The sequence below is a fragment of the Cavia porcellus genome, unplaced genomic scaffold (assembly GCF_034190915.1).
Source record: "Cavia porcellus strain 051 isolate PalLab524CR breed Dunkin Hartley unplaced genomic scaffold, mCavPor4.1 scaffold_32, whole genome shotgun sequence".
NCBI classification, from domain to species: domain Eukaryota; kingdom Metazoa; phylum Chordata; class Mammalia; order Rodentia; family Caviidae; genus Cavia; species Cavia porcellus.
The window spans coordinates 36,842,465-36,867,407 of NW_026947515.1; the positions used below are offsets into that span (position 1 = coordinate 36,842,465).

The 24,943-nt window shown below is 51.2% G+C and overlaps 1 protein-coding gene across 1 annotated transcript; it reads left to right on the forward strand.

Moving 5' to 3' along the window:
* The first annotated feature begins 123 nt into the window (after window positions 1-123).
* Window positions 124-24,265, forward strand: Polr2a (RNA polymerase II subunit A). Its single transcript, XM_063241914.1, has 29 exons — window positions 124-625; window positions 9,294-9,426; window positions 9,553-9,689; window positions 9,783-9,956; window positions 10,145-10,426; window positions 10,668-10,829; window positions 10,934-11,154; window positions 11,396-11,528; window positions 12,279-12,403; window positions 12,517-12,727; window positions 13,397-13,606; window positions 13,690-13,858; window positions 14,023-14,117; window positions 14,257-14,460; window positions 14,740-14,962; window positions 15,836-16,019; window positions 16,410-16,581; window positions 16,675-16,780; window positions 16,876-17,081; window positions 18,134-18,358; window positions 18,503-18,749; window positions 19,068-19,168; window positions 20,865-20,969; window positions 21,063-21,245; window positions 21,436-21,639; window positions 21,916-22,102; window positions 22,227-22,340; window positions 22,495-22,644; window positions 22,740-24,265. The coding sequence occupies exons 1-29, from the start codon at window positions 533-535 to the stop codon at window positions 23,894-23,896; spliced, it is 5,913 nt and encodes a 1,970-aa protein (XP_063097984.1). The 5' UTR covers window positions 124-532; the 3' UTR covers window positions 23,897-24,265.
* The last annotated feature ends 678 nt before the right edge of the window (window positions 24,266-24,943 follow it).

Below are 24,943 nucleotides of genomic sequence, written 5' to 3' on the forward strand. Positions count from 1 at the left end.
CGACCAACGACTCCAGAGCGTGCCCCGTGCGGGCTTACGCAGGCGGCCCCGTAGCGCAAGGGAGGGCGGGAAAGGAAGGGGCGGGGAAGCAGGGGCGAATCTATAAAGGGTGTTGTTCAGCCAGTTCGCTCCTCAGAAGCGCCGAGAGCGCGACCGGGACGGCTCGAGAAGAAGGCGGCTCCCGGAAGGGGGAGAGACAAACTGCCGACCTCTGCCGTTCAGGAACCCGGTTATATATTTATTCGTTATCCTTTTTCTTCTCCCTTCCCCTAAAACCTTTTCCTTCCTCCCCCTCTTTTTGTTTCTTTTTGGGACCTAAAAAAATCTCTGGAACGGGAGTGAAGGGTTCCTTTCGCTCCTTTTTGTTTCCCCGCCTTCTTCCCTCCCCCACCTTCCCCTTCTCTGGGTCTTTCCTTCCCACCCGGGAAGGTCCTTCCCGGTGGCCGCCCGGACTGGATCTGAGCGCCTAGGCGGAGGCGGCGCAGGCTTTTTGTAGCGAGGTTTGCGCCTGCGCAGCGCGTCAACCTTCGCCATGCACGGGGGTGGCCCCCCTTCCGGGGACAGCGCATGCCCGCTGCGCACCATCAAGAGAGTGCAGTTCGGAGTCCTGAGTCCGGATGAGCTGGTAAGCTGCTCCGCCTGGTCCCTCCTCTTCCCTCCCTCCCGTGTGGGCGGGCGGGGCCGAAGGTGGCTGCGGAAACTTGGCGCTTTTCTCTGCCTGCTGCTGACCGACGGGAGGATGTGTTAGGAACGTCAAGACCTTGTGGGGCTTCTGGGCTCCCGAAATTAAATTCTGCGAGGATTTTAAGTTTAGTGCTGTGTCCAAGATGGGGGGTCATGCTGGGGATAAGGGTGACCTGTTACAAACTTTACCGACATTCAGCGAGGCCTAAATGAATCCTAAGGCCCCGCGTGGTGGTGCATGCCAGTAATCCCAACACTAGGGAGGTTGATGATTGTTGTGAGTTCGAGGACAGGTTGAACTACATAGAAAATGTCTTAAGCAAAGAAAAAAATGCTGCAGAATCTTTGCAAGTCTGAATAGGAAGCCAACCCCGTTTTTCCCTACCGTTTCAAGCGTGAACACTTGCTATGTAACACATAACAACGTGAGGGTACACCGCTGAACAATTATGGCAGATTCCACCGTCTAGAGCACTGTCTGCGGGAAGTGGCAGAGGAGACAGACTAGAAATATACGAATAAGTGAACAAGATAGTTCATTTCTACCGAGTCGTGCGATGGAAAGTCACTAAGGCTAGTTTAGATGTGAGGGTGTTTGGGCCTGACAAGTCCTGTTTGAGGTGGTGACATTAGGACGAAAAACAGCCAGTCATCTAAAACCCTAGAGCCTGGATTTTCCGGCTGAGTGCTAAGAATGAGGGAGAAATCAACTTGGTTTGCTCTTAGAAGCAGAAAGCCAGTGCAGCAGGAGATCAGTAGCAGAGAGGGAGGTGTTACAGAAATAGGTTGGAGAAGCATGGGATACTGAAAATCATGGCTAAGGGGTCAAAATTTAGTTTTACTTCCAAGCCATTGGACAGTTAGTGTGACAGTGTACGTTAAAAAGTACATATGAGGGGCTGGGGATTTAGCTCAGCGGCATAAGCGCCTGCCTTGCAAGCAGCCAGTCGTGAGTTCGATCTCCGGTACCGATAAAAAGGAAAAAGACCAAAAGAAAAGTACATATGCGCCACTGTGGTTGCTCTGTCAGGAGCTGTTCAGGGCAGGGTGAGGGTGAAAGTGAGCCGGGGAGGAGGGAAATGTTAGGAATGACCCTTGGGTGACTGGAGCTCCTTCCTCTCTGGAGCTTAATAGGAAGGCTGGAAAGGGTGGGGTGAAATGGTTGTGTTTGTGGAAGAAGACAGTTTTGTTTAAGAAGCCTTAGCTATGTCAGAATGCCAAACAAAGACTTGGAGGAAGGGTGCTAACACCAGCCAGCCCTTAATGGTAATGAAGTAAGTAAAGGTAAATTTTGTGGTGAGGCTGAAGTGAAGTGAGAATTACACTTACACGGAAGAGCAAGGCAGTTTTCATTATGTGAAAGTTAGAGTTGCTTCTGTTCATGAGAGACACCGTGTACAAAGCTAAGAAAAAAGTTAGCAAATTATTTGTGATGAATAAGATTAGATCTTTCATACACCTTGCGAGGAACACGAAATCATTTAGTACACATCTACTAGAAAGATGGATAAATGTAGATAAAGGAAATGAGGCAGCTCACGGTAGTACAAATGGTCAATTAAAAAACATTTGGTGGGGTGCAGTGATTACATGTCTGTTAGCCCAGCTACTCCACAGGCTGAGATAGGAGGGATCACCAGTTCAAGGCCAACCTGGGTAGAGTATGGTGAGAGGGGCAGAGATGGTTTTAAGGGCTGAACTTTAGACATATCCTGAAAGGTAGACTGGCAGCTGGACTCAGTGGGAATTGTAAGAGAAGAGCCAAAACTGGCTTTTTGACCTGAGCGGTTGGATAAATGGAGATGACATCTGTTGAGTCAGGTAAGACAGGAGCGCTGTGTTAAAGTTTGTTGTTGTCTTTCTTTTCCTTTTCTGGTACTGGGAATTGAACTCATGACCCAGTGCTTGCAAGGCAGGTGCTTATGCTGCTGAACTAAATCCCTGGCCCTGTTTTTCTTTTTTGAGATAAAGTCTTACTATGTATATAATGCAGGCTGGCTTTAACTCACTGTGTAGTCCAGACTAGCCATGAACTCAATAGTGACCTGCCCTAGCCTCCTGAGTGCCGAGATTATAGGCACACAGTACCACTCTCAGCTAACCTACCTAAAAGTTTATTAATAGGAATCCTCACTGGGGAGGCTGAGGCAGGAGGATCGTTGTGAATTCGAGGCCATCCTGGGCTACAGAGTAAGTTCAAGGCCAGTCTGAACTGCATACTGAAACCTCGTCGCAACCTCCTCCCAATAGGAATCTATTAACCTAGGACTGTCATTACAGACTGTTCCAATAGGTTAAACCTGTTTTCCCCCAGCCATTTCAGAGAACTCACAGGAGCAAAGAGATGTTTTAAATCTTCCAGAGTACTGCTGCCTTCTGAACTATTTAGCTCCAGATTGTTCCATTTCAGCATTAGATGGCGCCAAATCCCTTTGAATAGCGTCATATCTTTGTGATGCTGGACTAGCTGTTGCTAAGGATGGGCACAAGTCAGTTGGAGCCAGAAATCTGATTGCAAGTGTTGGTAAGGTGTGCAGAGCCTGACAGGTGTCATAGGAGAGAAAGTGAGGTTATTTGGGAAATAATATTTTTAATAAAATATTTTACAACGTATATTTTCTAAATTGGTAGTATGTTAGTAGGACATAAATAGAAAGGTTGGAACAGTGTTTACATAACTAAAAAGGTCATCTCTAGGAACTGGGATATTTGCTCTCTGCATGGTTTGCAGTTCATAGTGTGGCCTTTTCAGGGAATAGCATGATTACTTGGGTGGGAGGTTCAGTGAATGGAGGGGCTCTGGGGAACAAGTAGTACCTAATGGTAGAATGTTCTCCAAAAGGCTTGGGGGAGGGGCAGTGGTTGGCATAGAGAGGACCATTTGAATTGGCCTGAAGCTGGAGCTGTTACAAGCTTTTCTGTTATAAGAAGGGTTTGAATGTTTTCTGACTGGGGAAGAAAAAAGAATTGGTGCAACTTTGTTGTGTGTGCTAGCGATTGAACCTACTGCCTTGCACATGCTAACCACACACTCTACCACTCAGCTTTAGCTCAGTTGCTAATGTACTCTTCTTTAGGTAAAATGTGGGCTATATTCGTGAATCAGATTGTCCTGGTCTTCAGATTATGTATAATCTAATGAGGGATTTTATTATCCTTTTGGGGGGGCAATTGTGACAAACTCTTACTATGTAGGTCTTGCTGGCCCTGAACTCACTGTGTAGCTCAGGCTAGCCTCAAACTCAAGGCAGTCTTCGTGCCTCAGTCTCCCAAGTGTTGGGATTACAGGTATAGGACCACACCAGGCTAATGAGGGATTTTCTATATGCAACAGATAGTTACTGAGCCCCTATCATGGCGTGACTGCTAGACCCTGAGATTCTAAAGATAAAACATGATCCTTGTCCTTAAGGGTTACAGTCCAGTGGGAACCACAAATATGGAAACAGTGAAGTTGTCCTCAGAACCCTACTGGGGTGTGGGCAAGGCCAAATTAAGGCCAGCTTGGAGAGAGAGAAGACGTCACAAAACATCGATACAGTGGCTCATGTTTGTAATACCAGCACTCGGAGGCCGAGGCAGGAGGATCGGTGGATGTTTGAGACCAGCCAGGGCTGAAAAGTGAGCTCAAGGCCAGCCTGAACTGCAGAGCAAGAACCTGTCTCAAAAAGACTGAAAAAAGGCTGGGGATTTAGCTCAGCGGCAGAAGCGCCTGCCTGGCAAGCACAAGGTTGTGAGTTTGATCCCTGCTACCAAAAAAAAAAAGAGAGAGAGAGACATGTAAGAAGTTGTTGTCTGAGCTGGTCTTAAGGATAAATAGAATTTTACTCAAGAGGAGAAATGTGAAGCCAGAGGAATTTTGAGAAATCTGCTGTAGTTGCAATACAAATCTGGGAGGTGAGAGAATGCAGTACGAAAGAAGGCTGTGAAAATGAGTTGAAGCCAAGCTGTGAGGTGTGACTATGGCTAACCAAAAGCAGAGGAAGGAGCTGGGCGTGGTGGTACACACCTGTAATCCCAGCACTCTGGAAGCTGAGGCAGGATGAGCAGGAGTTTGAGGCAAGGAGTTTGGGGCTATGTAGTGAGTTCGAGGATAGCCTGAGTTTTCTTTAAAAAAAAGGAAAGAGAATGGGTACATCTCTGGCATGACTTAAGAAAAACCGATGAAGGATTATGGGATAAGGTAGTACACAATCCAACATGAAAACTTGTTAAACCATGTTGGATGGATAGTCCTTCCCAGAACAGTCTTGCCTGCTGTCCAGGACAACCCTTGGACAATCTCAGTGCTTGAAGGCAGAGTTAGTTAAAAACAGAAGGATGGTTATCAGCAAGACGTGTTGTCACACGCCTGTAATCCCAGCACTTGGGAGGTTTAGGCAAGAAGATCAGGAGTTTGAAGCCAGTGCTGGCGGCATACCGAGACCCTGAGGACGAGTGGGAGAATGGTTAAACAAAATTTTAAGCAGAAGGAAACGTGAAAGTTTTGAGCACAGTTTGCCTTAGGCCCCTGTAGTGTCCATTCTGGTAGCCAGATTCATGTCTGCTTCTACTTTGTGTTTCAAGACAAGCTGGGGAGGTTCCAGCTTTGTGAATTTAAGTACACACCAGCCCTGTCTCCCTGAGGTGTCATCTGATCATCTTGATGAGAGTTTGGGGTGTTCAGAACTCTTCAGCCTTGTGTCTGTTAGACTGTTCGGTTTCTACTGAACAGTAGTTAATCACATCTGTTAGGATTATTTTGTGGGATTACAGGTTTGACTGTACAGGGGTGACCTCAAGTCCTTTGAGGCCACCTTCCTGCAGTGGATGCTCCTACACAGTTTAGTTTTAACAAACATTTGTTGGGGGCAGCACATGGGATTAAGGTGAGGGAGAGAGACCACCTCCCTGGGAGGTACTCACTGTGTTTAGAGAAGACAGACCATAGCAGATAATTCACTGCACACTAAGATGTGGAGAGGCGGAGGGACCCTGTCTTTTGGGGAGCTGTGAAAGGCTGCCTGCAGGAAGCAGTTTCTGAGCTGAGTCTTGGAGCAGGTGTCTGTTGTGGGGAAGGCATTCCAGCTAGAAAGAGGCACTGACTGTCATGTGCAAAACCCCAAAGAAGAGGAGAGTCACATGTGTTGGATGGTGGGGGGCCACACGGGTTCGGTAACTGAGCAGTAAACAATGAGATGTGGAACATAAAGAATAAAGACTGAGGTATGGGAAACTCCTTTTTTGTAAGCTCCCCTTCTGAGTGTGGACATCATTCCCAAGACAGGAAGGTTTGAATGATGAGATACCTCTTTGAGAGGGAACACTCCATCAGGGACATAGGCTGGTGACTACAGGAAAAGGCCTGAACCAGGACGCTGGTTACAGGGATGGAGAAAAGGGGCAAAATTCAGGATTGTTTAGGAGGTCACAATAACCAGTACTTGGTGACCCGTGAGATAATAAAGGCCGTATGTTAGGCTTCTCTTACATTCTGGGCTTAAGTCCTTCGTGATTACACAGTTTGTAAGCAACAGAGCCAGGATTACAAACTAGAGATCTCTGACTGCAAAGCTCAGACTGTTTGAACTGTGTTACTCCTAGGATAGAAGAGGGTAAATAACAGTTTTTTGATTTGGTTACCACACCTGAGTTGAAGACGAAAGGAAGAGGAGAGGTTTTATGGAGAAGGGAGCTTGCTCCGAGGCCTGTCGAAGTTGATTTATCCACCAGTCGTATGTCTGTAGGGAAATCGGTAGTTCACATGTGAGAAAGGCGAGTCCTGGGGGTAGAGATTGGGAATCATGAATACATTTTCCTAGGTGTGAGGAAAAACAGGGCTTAGCTAAAAAGTCCTGGGGAGCAGCAGTGTCTGAGGAGCAGACCAAAGCAGAGGAGTCTAGAAAGAGGATGCGGGGGCTGGGGAGTTAGCTCAGCCGCATAAGCGCCTGCCTTGCAAGCAGGCAGTCGTGAGTTCAATGCCCAGTACCGATAAAAAGAAAGAGCCAAAAAAAGAAAAAAAAAGAAAGTGGATGTGGAAGCACCAGCCAGAGAGGGGAGCAGGAGACAGGGGTCAAGAGAAAGGTGCCTCTGTGTGTGGCGCAGGCCGCCTCGGTGAGTACTGAGGTTCTTCCTGTGTGCACGGTGGCTCAGGGATGTGGTAGTCGAAGGACACATAATAGGAGAACAGCTGTGTAAGTGCTTGTGACAACTACAGTTTGCTGATGTGTAATCCACAGGCAAGGCCCAGAGACCTGGGTTTAAATCTTGGTTCCATCATTTCCCTAACATTGTGCCTCTCAGGTTTTATAATCTGAATGGAGGCAGTAAAGCAGAACAACATGGCACAATACCTGTAATCGCAGCACCCTAGGAGGCTGAAGCAGGAGGACTGCAAGTTCAAACCCAATCTGAACAGTATAGTGTCTCAAAAAGGGGGGGGGGTGACTTAAAAGAAATTAGGATGTGTTGCATACATGCAACAACTTCCTGTGAAGAGTGGCATCATTATGTACTACAAATATGTACTAATAAAAATAGAGAAGGAAGCCAGTCATAGTGGCGCGCTCCTATAATCCCAGCACTTGGGAGGCTGAGGCAAGAGGATCCTAGTAAGTTCAAGACCAGTCTAGGCTACAAAACCTACACTGCATAACGAGATTCTGACTCAAAAAGACCAAAAAAAAAAAAAAAAAAAAAAAAAAGGAGCTAGGGCGTCCAGTGCAAAAGTGCTGGGTTCAATCCCCAGTATGACACGCATAGACAGACAGACAGGTAGATAGATAGGAGATAGATAGACGGATACATACATGGGGAGGGAGAGAGGAGACTGAGGCAGGAGGATTGTCATTTGAGGTCAGCCTGGGCTACATGGTGAGACCACCTCAAAAACAAAAGTACAAGGAAGCAGTGGTGCTTATTTATGTCACTTGTGAGCAAGAGTGAGTTAGCTAAGCCAGCTGCAGCCAGTTTCAGCTCCTCAGACGGAAGCGGAAGGGTTGCACGTTTGAGGGGAGCCCAAGTAACTTAGACTTCATTCTAGAATAAAATGTGTAGGAATGACTGGGAGCATGACTTGGTAGGAGAGTCCCTGGGTTAAGTGAATCCCTAGTACCTTAGAAAGATAAATCAACTGTCCCTGTATTTGAATCAGGAAGATGTACTGTAGCTGAGCATGGTCGCATATCCCCAAGATCCGAGCACTCTATGAGGCCAAAGGAAGATCTCAAGTTCGAACCCAGCCTGGGCAGCTTGGCAAGACTGTCTCCAGATGAGAGAAGGACTGGGAATGTAGCGCAGGGTAACAGCCCTGGGTTTAGTCATCTTTGTGTATCTTTAAGGGCGGCGTGCATACACACACACACACACACATTCACTCTTGAATTTGATCCCTGTGGAAAGTTAAGTCTGCTTTTCGTTATGTGAAAGGATGCTGAAGTTTGCCGTGACCAGTCCAGGGCAGAAATCTAACTCGCAGCTACCGTACTGAGTTCTTCCATCTCCCCTTCCTAAACTGAATTAGCCCCCGTGAATCTAGCTTTCTTGGGATTCTCTAGCTGTTGATTCTGCTCCTTCAATGTGTCCTTGCACCTACTGGCTTTTCACTGATCTATAGGCTTCACTTCTTGGCTTTTTCTTTTTTTTTTTTTTTTTTGAGACAGGGTCCCACTGTGTAGCCCAGAATGGTCTGGAACTCCTGCCTCAGTCTCCTAAGTGCTGGGATTGCAGGAGTGTGCAATCATGTCCCACGAAAGGACCTTGCTAAACCATTAAGTTGCTGAGGCTGGCCCAGAGCTTGCAGTTCTTCTCCTAGAGTGCTGGGATTCCAGGCATGCACTACTGTCGATGTCCGCTCCCGGCCGGCAGGAAAGACACACGACAAGGTCTGGCGGTGGTCAGGCTTTTCTTTATTCTCTCCTTATACAGTCTGCCCCGAAGCCTCTACCGGTCCGCTCTCCGTGGCTCCTTCCGTGCTTCAGTCTGCCCCGAAGCCTCTACCGGTCCGCTCCCCGCGGCTCCTTTTGTGCTTCAGTCTCTCTCTCTCTCGGGGGTGGAGGCACTGGCTATATATAGGATTAATAGCTAGGCAGACTACCCTGTGAGGCGGGAACTTAGTGGGGTGATAAGAAACAGGTGCCACACAGGCGGGCTCGATGAGAGGGGTAATCTAGCCCAGGCTTTTGTACTTTCCCACAGGCCTCGCAATCACCGCGTCTGATGACTTGACAGTGCCACGGCTCCCAACACACTACCACACCTGGCTTCTCCTGCTCTGTAGGGAAATTTCTAGGAGTAGCCGGGTGCTTCCCTGAGTCTAGATTTGTGTGCATGATTTCAGTTTGAGGGAAGAAATGCGGCATTGGGCTTTTTTTTTTTTTAATCGGTACCAGGGATCGAACTCACGACTGCCTGCTTGCAAGGCAGGTGCTTATGCCCCTGAGCTAAATCCCCAGCCCCCGGGCTTTTTTTTTTTTTTTAACCTCTTTTAAATTATTTTTCTTTATTGCTATGATTAAATCCAATGGATGCCAGTGACCTGGAATTCAACCCTGAGGAGTTTTCTCAGGCCTTAGGACATGAAGGCTGGAAACGAGGGTGCCTGTTCAGTTGTTGGCTTTTCTCTCCTGCAGAAGCGGATGTCTGTGACAGAGGGTGGTATCAAATACCCGGAGACAACTGAAGGAGGCCGCCCCAAGCTTGGGGGGCTGATGGATCCAAGGCAGGGGGTGATTGAGCGTACTGGCCGCTGCCAAACATGTGCAGGTGAGCGCTGGGTGCTGGAAGGGTCCTGAAGGGCAGGAGAAAGGCTCAGGTCTCTAAGGAAGACTGAGGCAGGGCAGGACACCTGGAGAAGTGGTCTCTGAAGTTAAGAAGTGCATGTTCCTACAGGAAACATGACAGAGTGTCCTGGCCACTTTGGCCACATTGAGCTGGCCAAGCCTGTGTTTCATGTGGGCTTCCTGGTGAAGACAATGAAGGTTTTGCGCTGTGTCTGTTTCTTCTGCTCCAAACTGCTGGTAGATTCTGTGAGTAGGAAACAGGCCCTCGCCTGGGAGGGAGGCTGCAGGATAGAGGGGGAGGGAGCCACCCCAACTGACTGTGCTCTGTCTTTCCTCTAGAACAACCCAAAGATCAAGGATATCCTGGCCAAGTCCAAGGGACAGCCCAAGAAGCGACTCACCCATGTCTATGACCTTTGCAAGGGCAAAAACATCTGCGAGGGAGGGGAGGAAATGGACAACAAGTTTGGTGTGGAGCAGCCAGAGGGTGATGAGGATCTGACCAAAGAGAAGGTGGCTGGAATGGCAGGGCCTGTGGGGACGGGGGGCCTTGGGAGGTGGACATGGAGGCTTGGAGGAAAGATAGTGGGCTGCAAAGAATCAGAGGCACTAGGAGGTCATAGAGACACAGGAAAGGCTGGCCTCGGGTGGCAGGAGCTGGCCTGACCAGGGCTCTGACAGCTCCTCTTTGTGTTTGGAAGGGCCACGGCGGCTGTGGGCGGTACCAGCCTCGGATCCGCCGCTCGGGCCTGGAGCTGTATGCTGAGTGGAAGCACGTTAATGAGGATTCTCAGGAGAAGAAGATCCTCCTGAGTCCAGAGCGAGTGCACGAAATCTTCAAACGCATCTCCGATGAGGAGTGTTTCGTGCTGGGCATGGAGCCCCGCTACGCCCGGCCTGAATGGATGATTGTCACGGTGCTGCCTGTGCCCCCTCTGTCTGTGCGGCCTGCTGTGGTCATGCAAGGCTCTGCCCGCAACCAGGTCAGCAGCCCAGGACTCTGCCCCTCGGAGGCGTGGCTGGGGTGGGGGGAGAAGGCCAAGGGCAGAGAGGCAGATCTGAGTTAGAAAATGCCACTTGTGTGACCTTTAAGGAGGCCCTTTGAAGGGTCAGGGATCATGAAGGGTCCCCTGGACCTGCCTCTGCCGCCCTGTGTGCCACCATGGGCGTGCTGAGTGCCTGGGCTGTGGTGGCGGGGCTGTGACGTGCTGACCTCTCCCTCAGGATGACCTGACGCACAAACTGGCCGACATCGTGAAGATCAACAATCAGCTGAGGCGGAATGAGCAGAACGGCGCAGCAGCTCATGTTATCGCGGAGGACGTGAAGCTGCTCCAGTTCCACGTGGCCACCATGGTGGACAACGAGCTGCCCGGCCTGCCCCGCGTGCGTCTGCATGCATCCTTCCCCCTGTGAACTGGAGCCTGGGTGGGGCCAGCGTGAGGCCTCCCGTCTGACAGCCGCGCTGCCCGCTTCCTGTTTTCTCACAGGCCATGCAGAAGTCTGGCCGACCCCTCAAGTCCCTGAAACAGCGGCTGAAGGGCAAGGAAGGCCGAGTGCGAGGGAACCTGATGGGCAAGCGAGTGGACTTCTCAGCCCGCACTGTCATCACCCCCGACCCCAACCTGTCCATTGATCAGGTTGGCGTGCCCCGCTCCATTGCTGCCAACATGACCTTTGCAGAGATCGTCACCCCTTTCAACATTGACAGGTGTGCCTCAGTCTGGAAGCTCTGCCACCAGTGGCTATGGGGCACTGGCCTCAGTGGGGCGGCTTTGACAGCGGGTAGAGGTGTGGTGTGTGCCCCTTGGCCCAAGGGAGGGGGCTTGGAGCAGAGGAGGGCACTGAAGTTTAGAAGTTTGGCTTCTCCTTAGGGCTTTTGGGTAAGAGTGGTAGCAGGGATTTTTTTTTTAAGGAAACGTCTTGTTCATTGCACGTGTCCATTCTCTCAGACTTCAGGAACTAGTGCGCAGGGGAAACAGCCAGTACCCAGGGGCCAAGTACATCATCCGAGACAATGGAGATCGCATTGACTTGCGTTTCCACCCCAAACCCAGCGACCTTCACCTGCAGACTGGCTATAAGGTGTGTCATAGGCCAGGTCTGTCGTAGCCAACCAGACGCTTTCTAGAGTGGAGCTGGCCAGAATTGCCATTTAAATCTGTCTGTTCATTAGGATGCAGACTTTTTCTTTTCTTTTTAAGGGATACTGTTACCCTGGGTATACTGTAACTAACTGCTTGCCACTAGCATTTGGAGTGAGGCTTGCATCAACCTAGGGGGAGCGTGTACAATGGCTCCAGAATTCACACCGAAATTCACAAATTTAATGCGTTCCATGATTCTGGGGAAGATGGCTACAGTCGTGTTTGTCACTTGATGTGCAGTTTGTGCATAGAAGTAAAATTTTGCTGAATGCCTCTGTTTATTAACTGAATTGCCCTCAAACAGAAGTGTTAGGGGGTTTTTTTGTTTGTTTTTTGGTACTGGGGATCAAACTCACGAACATGTGCTTTCCAGGCAGGTGCTTAAACCACTGAGCTAAATCCTGGGCAGTATTCGTAAACTAAAATATTATTATACATGGAGGAATAGCATAACAGTCTGCGTGTTTATTAACTCTTAGTTTTCTCTTCAGAGCAAATAGTTGATTGGTGAATACATTTATTTTATGCCTGATAACCTAGGAACTAGCTCAGGACCTGGCCCACAGGGGCTAGTTGATCTGTGTTTAAAGTCAACAGCACAGTGTTACCTCTTTCAGTCTACAAAGGACTGTTCACTGTCATTAACACACCTCCTTCACTGAGCCTGAGTCTGTGCCTGACTTCTTAGGTGGAACGGCACATGTGCGACGGAGACATTGTTATCTTCAACCGACAGCCAACTCTGCACAAAATGTCCATGATGGGGCATCGAGTCCGCATCCTCCCATGGTCTACTTTTCGTCTGAATCTCAGGTCAGTTCCCTGGCCATTGGTAGCAGGCTAGGACATGGGCAGGCTGGGCTGCTGTCTGAGGTTTCACTGAAGACGTCTTCCAACTCTTGCCTGCCTTTTCCCTTTAAATGCAGTGTGACAACGCCATACAATGCAGACTTTGATGGCGATGAGATGAACTTACACCTGCCTCAGTCTCTGGAAACACGAGCAGAGATCCAGGAGCTAGCCATGGTGCCTCGCATGATTGTCACCCCCCAGAGCAATCGACCTGTAATGGGCATTGTGCAGGACACGCTCACAGCTGTGCGGAAATTCACTAAAAGAGACGTCTTCTTGGAACGGGTTTGTGGTCCTAATGACAACCTGCCTTCGGCAAATAGCAGGGCGGAGGGTGGCAGGGCAGAGCTCTCGATGGTGTTTTCCCCTGGCTGCTTGTGGGTTGGTGTATATGGGAGATAGCACAGCAGGGTAGGAAAGCACAGAAGCCAGAGCCCCTGTACGGCTGGAGCTCTCTGTTTCATTCTCTGAAAAGTCACACAGTCCAGCTGTTAGCTGCAAAACACAGGTGATGGGAAAATAGTCCTTTGTTAAAAAAATTTGGCACGGCTGCTGGGGATCACACTTATGACCTCATATGAACTTACCATGTAACTGCTTGTGTTGCTGAGCTAAATTCCCAGCCCTTTGTTAAATTTTTTTTTTTTTTGTTTTGTTTTTTTTTTTTAAATCGGTACCGGAGAGCGAACTCTCTACTGCCTGTTTGCAAGGCAGGCGCTTATACCGCTGAGCTAAATCCCCAGCTCCTCCTTGTTAAAATTTTTACCCTTACTTATTTCCGGTTTTAAAAGAAACTTGCTTATTGTTAAAAATAAGTGTGTTTTTTTGAAGATACTTTGCCTGTCATTCTTTGCCTCTAAAACCTGGCTTCCTCCTGGGGCGGGGAAGTCTTCCTGATATTCCTGAGTTGGTGAGGCCTGTGACCTGACATCTGTCTTGCTGTTTGTCACACAGGGTGAAGTGATGAACTTGCTAATGTTTCTGTCCACATGGGATGGAAAGGTTCCACAGCCAGCCATCCTCAAGCCCCGGCCCCTCTGGACAGGCAAACAGATCTTCTCCCTCATTATACCTGGCCACATCAATTGTATACGAACTCATAGCACCCATCCCGACGATGAGGACAGTGGCCCTTACAAACACATCTCTCCTGGGGACACCAAGGTAGGCTCTGGCTTAGGGCTATATGGGAGTATAACTGGCCATGGAAGCCAGATCCCAGGCATTGAGTGGGTGCATGTCCATAGGTGGTGGTGGAGAATGGGGAGCTGATCATGGGCATCCTGTGTAAGAAGTCCTTGGGTACCTCAGCTGGCTCCCTGGTCCATATCTCCTACCTAGAGATGGGTCACGACGTTACCCGCCTTTTCTACTCTAACATCCAGACTGTCATTAACAATTGGCTCCTCATTGAGGGTGAGTATGACGGGCTCTGCCAGCTCTCTGGGGGCCAGGCCCACTTCCCAGTTGTACTTTTCTCCTGGGTTTGGTGTCCCTCCATTTAACTCTCGCCCGGAGTTTGCTTCCTGTGTTGCTTGGGATCCAAAGATAGTGTTAATGGTGCTTCTCTCTACTTCTAGGTCATACCATTGGCATTGGGGACTCCATTGCTGATTCTAAGACCTACCAGGACATTCAGAACACCATTAAGAAGGCCAAACAAGATGTAATAGAGGTGAGAGGGAAGCCTGGGCAGGGAGGGTAAGATGCTCTCGGAGACTTTTAATTTAACATCAGTAGAGAGCAGAATGGCTGTAAGGGTTAAAAGGAAGTGAGTCACACGGGTAGTGTCTCACTGAGAACGCTCGTTCCAGGTCATTGAGAAGGCTCATAACAATGAGCTGGAACCCACCCCAGGGAACACATTGCGGCAGACATTTGAGAATCAAGTGAATCGCATTCTCAATGATGCCCGAGACAAGACTGGCTCCTCTGCCCAGAAATCCCTGTCTGAATACAATAACTTCAAGTCCATGGTGGTGTCCGGAGCTAAGGGTTCCAAGATCAACATCTCCCAGGTGAGGACCCTTGGCTTTCCTCTTTCCAGATAGGGAGCCACACTGAAATCTGAAGGAGTTACGTGTTTTTGGGTTAAGGAAGTTGGGAAAAATATTGGAAGCTTGTCATTTAAGGCAAAGAGATTTTTTTTTTTGAGACTTGCTGTGCAGTTCAGGCTGGCCTTGAGCTCACTTTGTATCCTCTTTGCCTCAGCCTCCAAAGTGCTTGGATTGCAAATGTGCACCACCATGCCCAGCAGGACAGAGAGTTTGATGCAGCCCACCTTCTCTCTTTCCTAGGTCATTGCTGTGGTCGGGCAGCAAAACGTGGAGGGCAAACGCATCCCATTTGGATTTAAGCACCGCACTCTGCCTCACTTCATCAAAGATGATTATGGGCCTGAGAGCCGAGGCTTTGTGGAGAACTCTTACTTGGCTGGCCTCACACCCACTGAGTTCTTCTTCCATGCCATGGGGGGTCGCGAGGGGCTCATCGACACAGCTGTCAAGACTGCTGAGACTGGTGAGGCCGGGGGCAGTTCTGGGGAGTGTGCGGGGCTGAGAAACTGCTGGCGGGGTGGGCAGGCAGTGGGGACTCAGGCTAGAGGCTTCTGGTCCGGGGGTGGAATTACAGCCTGCATAGAAAAATAAAGGAAAAAATGGAAAGGAAGCAAGCTTTTGTAAATAAAGGGGGGAGGAGAGGCGTTAAAAGGAAAAAAGGGGAATGAGGAAAAATAAATCAAGTTACATCGTGTACAGTTAGAGTCCCTGTGATGAGTATGATTATTATGTATAACTAACATGTACCTTAAAAAAGAATTAAGGGCCCAGCAGTATGTAGGCCTGGGATGAGGCTCAGTGGTAGAGCACTCTGACCCCCCGCGTGTGAGGGCGGGGAGACGGAGAGCAGGAGTGTTGGGGAGAAGCACCCTTCCTCTGACTGCTTTGCATACGGTAGTTTCATGCTGCAGGGATGAGCCGCAGACTCTGCTTCTGGCCTGCACATCAGAGACGCATCAGCCTTAGGGGACTCGCTCCCCTGAGGCCTGCTCCATCTGATGTGTTTTTCTTTCCTTCTGGTTTTAGTTATTACCTTTTTTTTTGTCTTTTTTTTTCGTTTTTAACGGTACCAGGGATCGAGCTCACGACCGCACACTTGCAAGGCAGGCGCTTATGCCGCTGAACTAAATCCCCAGCCCCTCCTTCTGGTTTTAAATGTACCTCTGGCCAAAGGCCTTGGGGGTCTGGGGACATAGCTTGGTAGAGTACTTAACCTGCATGAGACCCTGAATTCAATCCTTGGTGCCAAAATAAAACCCCTCAGGGGTTAAGGGCTGCCACACGGCTCTTTGAGGTCCTCTTGCCTTGAGTCTTCTGACTGACTCCCCACACACAGGTTACATCCAGCGACGGCTGATCAAGTCCATGGAGTCGGTAATGGTGAAGTACGACGCCACCGTCCGGAACTCGATCAACCAAGTGGTGCAGCTGCGCTACGGCGAGGATGGCCTGGCCGGCGAGAGTGTCGAGTTCCAGAACCTGGACACACTTAAGCCTTCCAACAAGGCTTTTGAGAAGAAGTGAGGACGTGTGCAGCTGGGTGGTTCGCTTTCCCGGGGCCTCAGGGCAGAGTTCCACGTCCCACTGCCTTAGGGAGTAGGTGAAAAGTGTCTTGGAGTGCATCTTACCTCTCAGGGCCTTTTCCCACCGTTCAGTGAGGAGAGAGGCTACACAGAGGCAGAGTTGGTAGCCATTCTTGATTTGTGCCTGATGACGGTACAGAGCGACACAGAGGACAGGCACATCCTTAGGTCCCATTAGCAGTCTTTGGGCTTGAAGCTTAGTCTGTGCAGCTTCTCGCCTCCAGAGTCCAGCTCTTTGTGGGCTGTGCGCGTCAGGAGTCTCACTCTGCTCTTGTAGCGAGGGGAATGCAGACTGGGTCCCTGATCCCACGCTCCTGGCTTCTGCAGGTTCCGCTTCGATTACACCAATGAGAGGGCGCTGCGGCGCACTCTGCAGGAGGACCTAGTAAAGGATGTGCTGAGCAATGCTCATATACAGAACGAGCTGGAACGGGAATTTGAACGAATGCGTGAGGATCGCGAGGTGCTAAGGGTCATCTTCCCCACTGGCGACAACAAGGTACCCGCGTGCAGGAAGTGCTAGGCTGGAAAGGCGCAGGTGCCCGGCAGCCCCCGCTGACCCGAGGTCCTCCCTCCACCCCCTTTCCCTCAGGTCGTCCTGCCCTGCAACCTTCGGCGCATGATCTGGAACGCTCAGAAGATCTTCCACATCAACCCTCGCCTTCCCTCTGACCTGCACCCCATCAAAGTGGTGGAGGGTGAGTGCTCGCCCTCAGAGGTCTCTACGCCAGGCTGGGGAGATGGGAGCCTGTTGTGCCCTGGTCTCATCTTTTCACCCCTCCCTGGGCCCCAGGAGTGAAAGAATTGAGCAAGAAGCTGGTGATCGTGAACGGGGACGACCCGCTGAGCCGGCAGGCACAGGAGAACGCCACGCTGCTCTTCAACATCCACCTGCGCTCCACGCTGTGCTCCCGCCGCATGGCTGAGGAGTTTCGGCTCAGTGGGGAGGCCTTTGACTGGCTCCTGGGGGAGATTGAATCCAAGTTCAACCAAGCTATCGTGAGTGCTGTGCTTCTCATTTGCCTTGTTTCTTTTTTTGCTTGTCGACTTCTCTGGTTTCTGGTATAACCTTATTTTGTTGGAGACAGTCTCACTGTGTAGTTCAGGCTGGTCTTGAACTCACCGTTAGTCCAGGCTGGCCACGAATTTCCAGTGATCCCTTGACGTCAGCCTCCCAAGCACTGGGATTTCAAGCATGCACCAACACACTCAACTTCTACATAACCCTCTTCTACCCACAGTCACCTAAAAGGGTTCATTGAAAGGCTGCCATATACCAAGACCTGTGTTTAGTGCACTGTGCCTTGTACCCAAGCAACCTTCAAGTGGCCCTTGTAGAAAAGGGATTAGTTCTCTATGGCAGAAGTAAAGCTGAGGCACAGATAGGTGACTGACTCTTGGTGATGGTCATGCAGGAAATGAGTGGTGGGACTGGGGTGCCAAAGAGCATTGCTCTTTATTTTCCTAAATGCTTGATGTGTGCAGACTTTTAATTTGGGCGAGGGAACTGCCCAAATAGGGCACTGCAGGGAGTAAGCAGAAAAGATCTCACAGGCACGGGAGTATGTGGTGACTGCTTTTAAGGGTGTTACAGGGTAATGAGAGTGTGGGAAAGCGCTGTTGCAGGCATGCCTCTGAATCCGATGTAAATCTAATCCTGGTAAGTTAATACTACATTAGGAAAGTCTACAAAATGCCATTGAAAGAAATTAAGTGAGGAATGTCCCATATTTATGGATTAGAGACTCCATATGGCTCAGTAACGGTAGACCCCAAAGTGTTCCCCAGATTCGGCACAGTTGCTATCAAAATTTCAGGGATGGGACTTTTGGGTAGAATAGTGCCTTTTCTGTGTGTGCTTCACTTCAGGAGCTAAAATGGTGTAACTCAACGCTTACTTGAGGGAGGGATTGACGAGGACTTTGAGCCTCTGCCTTTTCCAAACCCCTCAGCTCTGGGTTCTTTATTATTCAGTGCTAGTCCTAGCCCTGACCACAGCTCCTTGATTGCTACAGGACAAGTTGGTTTGTCTAATGCTGGCTTTTCCCTAGGCCCATCCTGGAGAGATGGTGGGAGCTCTGGCTGCACAGTCCCTTGGAGAGCCTGCCACCCAGATGACCCTGAACACCTTCCACTATGCTGGTGTGTCTGCTAAGAATGTCACACTTGGTGTACCCCGACTTAAGGAGCTCATCAACATTTCCAAGAAGCCAAAGACCCCGTCACTCACAGTCTTCCTGCTGGGCCAGTCTGCTCGCGATGCTGAGAGGGCCAAGGTAAGGATTAGGTGTGGTTCGCTTCTTGGCAGAAAGACAAGGAGTGAATTTCCCGTGAATTGGGAAACGGAGGTTCCCTTAGGAGGGCTTCGGGAAGCCTTAGCTTACCCTAGTCATTGTGTGGTGACCCCCCTCTCATCCCAGGACATTCTGTGCCGCCTGGAACATACTACACTGAGGAAGGTGACTGCCAATACAGCCATCTACTACGACCCCAACCCCCAGAGCACAGTCGTAGCAGAAGACCAGGAGTGGGTGAATGTCTACTATGAGATGCCTGACTTCGACGTGGCCCGGATCTCGCCCTGGCTCCTGCGGGTGGAGCTGGACCGAAAGCATATGACCGACCGAAAGCTAACCATGGAACAGATTGCTGAGAAGATCAATGCTGGTACGTCACGGGTGGAGGGCAGCGCGGCTCAGGACTCCTGCCTGGGCCCCGCCTCTGCCGTGTTCACTGTTCTCAAGTGCTAAGAGTCACCCTCCTGCCACACGTGTACCACGTGGCCTGTCACTTTCCTGAGAGAAGTCCCTGCACTCCCACGTTCCCTTCCCTTTTTCTGCAGACAGATTTGTGAGGAGGAGGGAGGAGAATTCTAAGAGGTGGAGGGAAGAGACACTGCTGGGAGAGAAAGCCGAATGGAACGTGATGAGGAACCAAGGCTTGCTCCTGGGTCTTGTTCTCAGGGCTCATGCTCCTCCCCACTAGGTTTCGGTGATGACCTGAATTGTATCTTCAATGATGATAACGCAGAAAAACTGGTCCTCCGTATCCGCATTATGAACAGCGATGAAAACAAGATGCAAGAGGTAAACAGGGCCAAGAAGAAACTAATACATTGTAGGAAACTGAAGTCTTCTGTATTGACCAGAGAAAGTGGGACAGAAGCAACATTAAGGTGCCAGGCTCACCCCCCATATTTACGAATGGAGAGTGGCAGTTAGCAGTGATGTTTAAAATTTACATCTGGGGCCAGGGATTTAGCTCAAGAGCATAAGCGCCTGCCTGGCAAGCATAACCTTGTGGGTTCAATCCCCAGTACCAAAATAAAATACAGATTTTTTTTATTATTGTTCCAAGGATTGAACTTACGACCTTGTGCTTGCCGGGCAGGTGCTTACTCTGCTGAGCTAAATTCTCTGCCCCTTAAATAAATCAAATAAAATTCATATCTGCAGTCAGGTGCAGTGACACATGCCATAATTCTAGCACTTTCCTCAGGAGGCTGAGGAAAGAGGATCACCACAAATTTGAGGCCTGTGTGGGCTCTATAGTTTGGGCCCAGGTTAGTGAGACTCTGCCTAGAAACACAACAATAGCAAGATCCCTGTAAAAATTGAAGAGCTCACTATTGTCGGGGGCTAAGTAAGAAAATATAAATATATTTTGACAGAATACATTATGCATCTGTTACAAGGCATGGTGGTCCATACCTGTAATCCCAGCATTGTGGAGGCTGAGGCAGGAGGATTGCTGTCGGGAGTGTCTAGTGTACTCTGGACTCCGGGAAAGGCACACACGCACACAGATCGGGACACGGGGGGTGCAGCGCTCGGAAAAGAAACAAAAGAGACGGCAATTGCTACTGCCTGCACTGCACTGCACGCACAATCTTTATTTTAAGATTCTTATATAGTAAACCGGATCAATTCACAGAGCACAGACAATTAAGTAGTGAAAAAGCATTCTTTGTGACAAGCTACAATGTGACAGACTACAATGTTTATTCTAAACTATCTAAGTGAAGTAAACAAGCACAATCAGTTCTCCTAGCTCCTCTAGCCCAGGAGGAAATTCATTAGCCCAAGAATGTTGTTAATTATGTTTGTTGCTAGTGTCACAAAAGGTGGTGGGCCACTTCCTCATGACTCTGTAAACAAAGCCAGGTCACACAGCATGGTTTTCAGAGGGTGAGAAGAACAGGCATTCCTGTCCCGCCTCTGTCTCGCATACCGGGGGCTATTGTTTACTGCAGGTCCGAGGGGGCTAGGGTCTTCAAAGTGACACCTCATCCCCCACAGATTGCCATGAGTTCAAGGCCAGCCTGACTCTATAGCAAGACCTTGTTTCAAAAAACAAACATCAGGGGCTGGGGATTTAGCTCAGCGGCATAAGCACCTGCTGTGCAAGTGTGTGGTTGTGAGTTCGGTACCAATAAAAAAGAACAACAACAAAAAAAACCAGGAAGTCAGTGGGAGGCTGGCAACCACTCACCTAAGAGCCAGAAGCAGAGCACAGGGTTCTGTGGGCATGGTGACACCCCATGAGTGCACACACGTTTGAGAAGGACCAAGTAGCCAGCAGGTATGGAAGTGGAAACAGCATTGGGGTAGTGAGTGTGGACCCCTCTTGCTCCATTTCTCCTAATGTGGTAAATGAGCAGTCTTCCCGGAGGCAAGGGGACAGTCTTGTACTAAACGTTGGGGCCCAGGAAGGCAGTAGATTGGGCTGGAAGCCCGGAGGAGACCAGCGGCAGAAAGAATGCTGAGCTCGCTCTGGTTGCAGGAGGAGGAAGTGGTGGACAAGATGGACGATGACGTCTTCCTGCGCTGCATTGAGTCCAACATGCTGACGGATATGACCCTGCAGGGCATCGAGCAGATCAGCAAGGTCTGCCTGCCCCGTGGCCACCACCCACCCTGCCCCCGCCCCTGCCCCGCCTGCCAGGCCCCGGCCCAACTCGATGTGCCACTGTGCCCCCAGGTGTACATGCACTTGCCGCAGACGGACAACAAGAAGAAGATCATCATCACAGAGGACGGGGAGTTCAAGGCGCTGCAGGAGTGGATCCTGGAGACAGACGGCGTGAGCCTGATGCGAGTGCTGAGTGAGAAGGACGTGGACCCGGTGCGCACCACATCCAATGACATCGTGGAGATCTTCACGGTGAGCCTCTTCCTGGGGCGCGGCGCCCTCAGGCCTCGTTCTGTGCTCTCCACTCGAGTCCGAGCTCAGGTTTTCATTCTGAGCGTAGAATGTGTGACTCCCGACCTTGTCCCTGCCGGTCTAGGTGCTGGCAGGAGGAGGGGAACGGAGCTAAGGAGCTCCTCACCTCCCCTGTCCACTCCCACGGCAGGTGCTGGGCATTGAGGCTGTGCGGAAGGCGCTGGAGCGGGAGCTGTACCACGTCATCTCCTTCGATGGTTCCTACGTCAACTACCGGCACTTGGCGCTCCTGTGTGATACAATGACCTGTCGTGGCCACTTGATGGCCATCACCCGGCATGGGGTCAATCGCCAGGACACTGGGCCACTCATGAAGTGTTCCTTTGAGGAAACGGTAATGGCAGAAATGAGTAGTGTGGGAGGAGGGGCTCTGCGGAAAGAGGAATGGAGGGGCTGGGGATTTAGCTCAGCGGCGTAAGCGCCTGCCTTGCAAGCGCATGGTCGTGAGTTCAATCCCTGCTACCGGTAAAAACTAAAAACTTAAAAAAAAGAAGAGGAATGGAGATGCACATGGGCGCCATTCTCAGCGCATGGTCACTGGGCTGTGGCTGGTAAAGTGCCTGGAACGTGTCTGTGGAGGTCCAGTGGATGTGGTGTCTCCGCTGTGCAGGTAGATGTGCTTATGGAAGCGGCTGCGCACGGGGAGAGCGACCCCATGAAGGGAGTCTCTGAGAACATCATGCTGGGCCAGCTGGCTCCGGCGGGCACTGGCTGCTTTGACCTCCTGCTAGACGCAGAGAAGTGCAAGTACGGCATGGAGATCCCCACGAACATCCCCGGCCTGGGGGCTGCTGGACGTGAGTATGCAGCCTGGGCTGCGCTGATTCCTCGGGGGCTGCAGTGGGGTGAGGCGGGCCGTGGCCTGGAGGAAGTGGAGGGCGCACCAGTCCCTGGGTGCCGACTCACTCTGCCTCTTTGCAGCCACTGGTATGTTCTTCGGCTCAGCACCCAGCCCCATGGGAGGAATCTCTCCTGCCATGACGCCCTGGAACCAGGGTGCAACTCCAGCATATGGTGCCTGGTCGCCGAGCGTTGGTGAGTAATCGGGCCCGAGCAGACGGCCTTCGGGCAGGCCAGAGGTGGTGAGCTGTGATGGTAGACAGCAGCCCAACGGGCTGCGAGGGCTTTGGGACTGGGGCAGTGGGGGGCTGGGCTCCAGCTCTGGTTTCACCTGCTTTTCTCCTTCCAGGGAGCGGCATGACCCCAGGGGCAGCTGGCTTCTCTCCCAGTGCTGCTTCAGATGCCAGCGGCTTCAGCCCTGGGTACTCCCCAGCCTGGTCTCCCACACCAGGCTCTCCGGGCTCCCCCGGCCCCTCGAGTCCATACATCCCGTCACCAGGTGAGTTGTCAGGCCACGCGCACTCCTGTTTGCATCTTCCTTCTGGGTAAGTCTTAACTGACACACTTACCCCACTTGTTGCTTCTTTCCCACAGGTGGTGCTATGTCACCCAGCTACTCACCCACATCACCTGCCTATGAGCCCCGCTCCCCTGGGGGTTACACACCCCAAAGTCCCTCATATTCTCCCACTTCGCCCTCCTATTCCCCTACCTCTCCTTCCTATTCTCCAACCAGTCCCAACTACAGCCCCACATCCCCCAGCTACTCCCCAACCTCTCCCAGCTACTCTCCAACATCTCCTAGTTACTCCCCAACCTCTCCCAGCTATTCGCCAACCTCCCCCAGCTACTCCCCAACATCACCCAGCTACTCCCCGACGTCACCCAGCTACTCCCCGACGTCTCCTAGCTACTCACCGACATCGCCCAGCTACTCACCTACATCGCCAAGCTACTCACCTACTTCCCCCAGCTACTCCCCTACCTCCCCCAGCTACTCACCAACCTCCCCCAGCTACTCACCTACATCTCCAAGCTACTCACCGACTTCCCCCAGCTACTCACCCACCAGTCCAAACTACTCTCCAACCAGCCCCAATTACACCCCAACATCTCCAAGCTATAGCCCGACATCCCCGAGCTATTCACCTACTAGTCCCAATTATACTCCAACCAGTCCTAACTACAGCCCGACCTCTCCAAGCTACTCCCCAACCTCGCCCAGCTACTCGCCAACCTCACCCAGCTATTCTCCCTCAAGCCCACGTTACACACCTCAGTCTCCAACCTACACGCCAAGCTCTCCCAGCTACAGCCCCAGCTCTCCTAGCTACAGCCCAACTTCACCAAAGTATACCCCAACTAGTCCATCCTACAGCCCCAGTTCACCAGAGTACACCCCAACCTCCCCCAAGTACTCGCCGACCAGCCCCAAGTATTCACCCACTTCCCCCAAGTACTCGCCCACCAGCCCCACCTACTCGCCTACCACCCCGAAGTACTCGCCAACATCTCCCACTTACTCACCCACTTCTCCAGTCTACACCCCAACCTCACCCAAGTACTCGCCCACTAGCCCCACCTACTCGCCCACGTCCCCCAAGTACTCGCCCACCAGCCCCACCTACTCGCCCACCTCGCCCAAGGGCTCCACCTACTCCCCCACGTCTCCTGGCTACTCCCCCACCAGCCCCACCTACAGCCTCACCAGCCCAGCCATCAGCCCTGATGACAGCGACGAGGAGAACTGAGCAGTCCTGGGCGCCTCCTGGGCTGTGGCCCCGGCCCAGCCCCTTGCCCGTGACTCCTGTGACAGTTCCCGTTAAAGTTGTGGAGCCCATTTCTGAGGGGGCGCGTGTCTTGCTCTCCACTTGTGCTGTCTCTGAACCGCTGACCTGGCTGTCGAGCTCTTCCTGCCCCTGTCCCTGCCCCGGGGCAGAGCCTGCAGCCAGGCCCTCCCTGCCTGCGGCTTGGTTGGGGTTTGTGGTTATTCTGACTTGCAGGGTGGCTTCTGTTCCTGGGTGGCGCATCTGATCCTGGGAAGAACAAAGCTCAAGCTGCCTTTTGTCTGTTATTGTAGTTTTTTGAATTTTATTAAAGTTTACTAATTTTGACCAGAAGTCTGAACACTTGAGTGTTTATTTGGTGCCTGCGGGGCTGGCGAGCTGTTTGCAGTCTCCTGTCCTCCTCCAGCTGCTCAGTCCTACCACTAGGAGGCCACTTTCGGTATATTCTCGTATGTATTTGGATCTTAAACCACGTGTGCCTGTCGGGCTCAGGCCAGGAGTGAGGAGCCCCCGGGGAGGTGACGGCAGGGGGCTCGGGCCAGGGGTGAGGGGCCCCCGGGGAGGTGACGGCAGGGGGCTCGGGCCAGGGGTGAGGGGCCCCCGGGGAGGTGACGGCAGGGGGCTCGGGCCAGGGGTGAGGGGCCCCCGGGGAGGTGACTCCTTCTCTGCCTGATGGCTGAGGCAGACACAGACCGGCTGCTTCTAGTTTGCCGTTCATTGCCTTGTACTTCTCCTTCACTGCATTGCTGGGCATTGAACCCAGGACCTTGGTGTTGAGATACCGCTTCAGCTCTTTCATGGAACGGTCTAAGTCCCCTAGCCTGGTCTTGAATGTTTGATCCTTTTTCCTGCATCTCCCGGAGTTCTGGAATTACAGGCTTGTGTGGTACCTTTTTATCTGGCTTGGTTTACTTTTTTGTTGTTATTTTTAGACGGTCTTTTCTGTTGAGACAAAATACCCAGCACCTAATAAGGCAAGGTTTATTTAGCTCATTTGTGGAGGTTTCAATC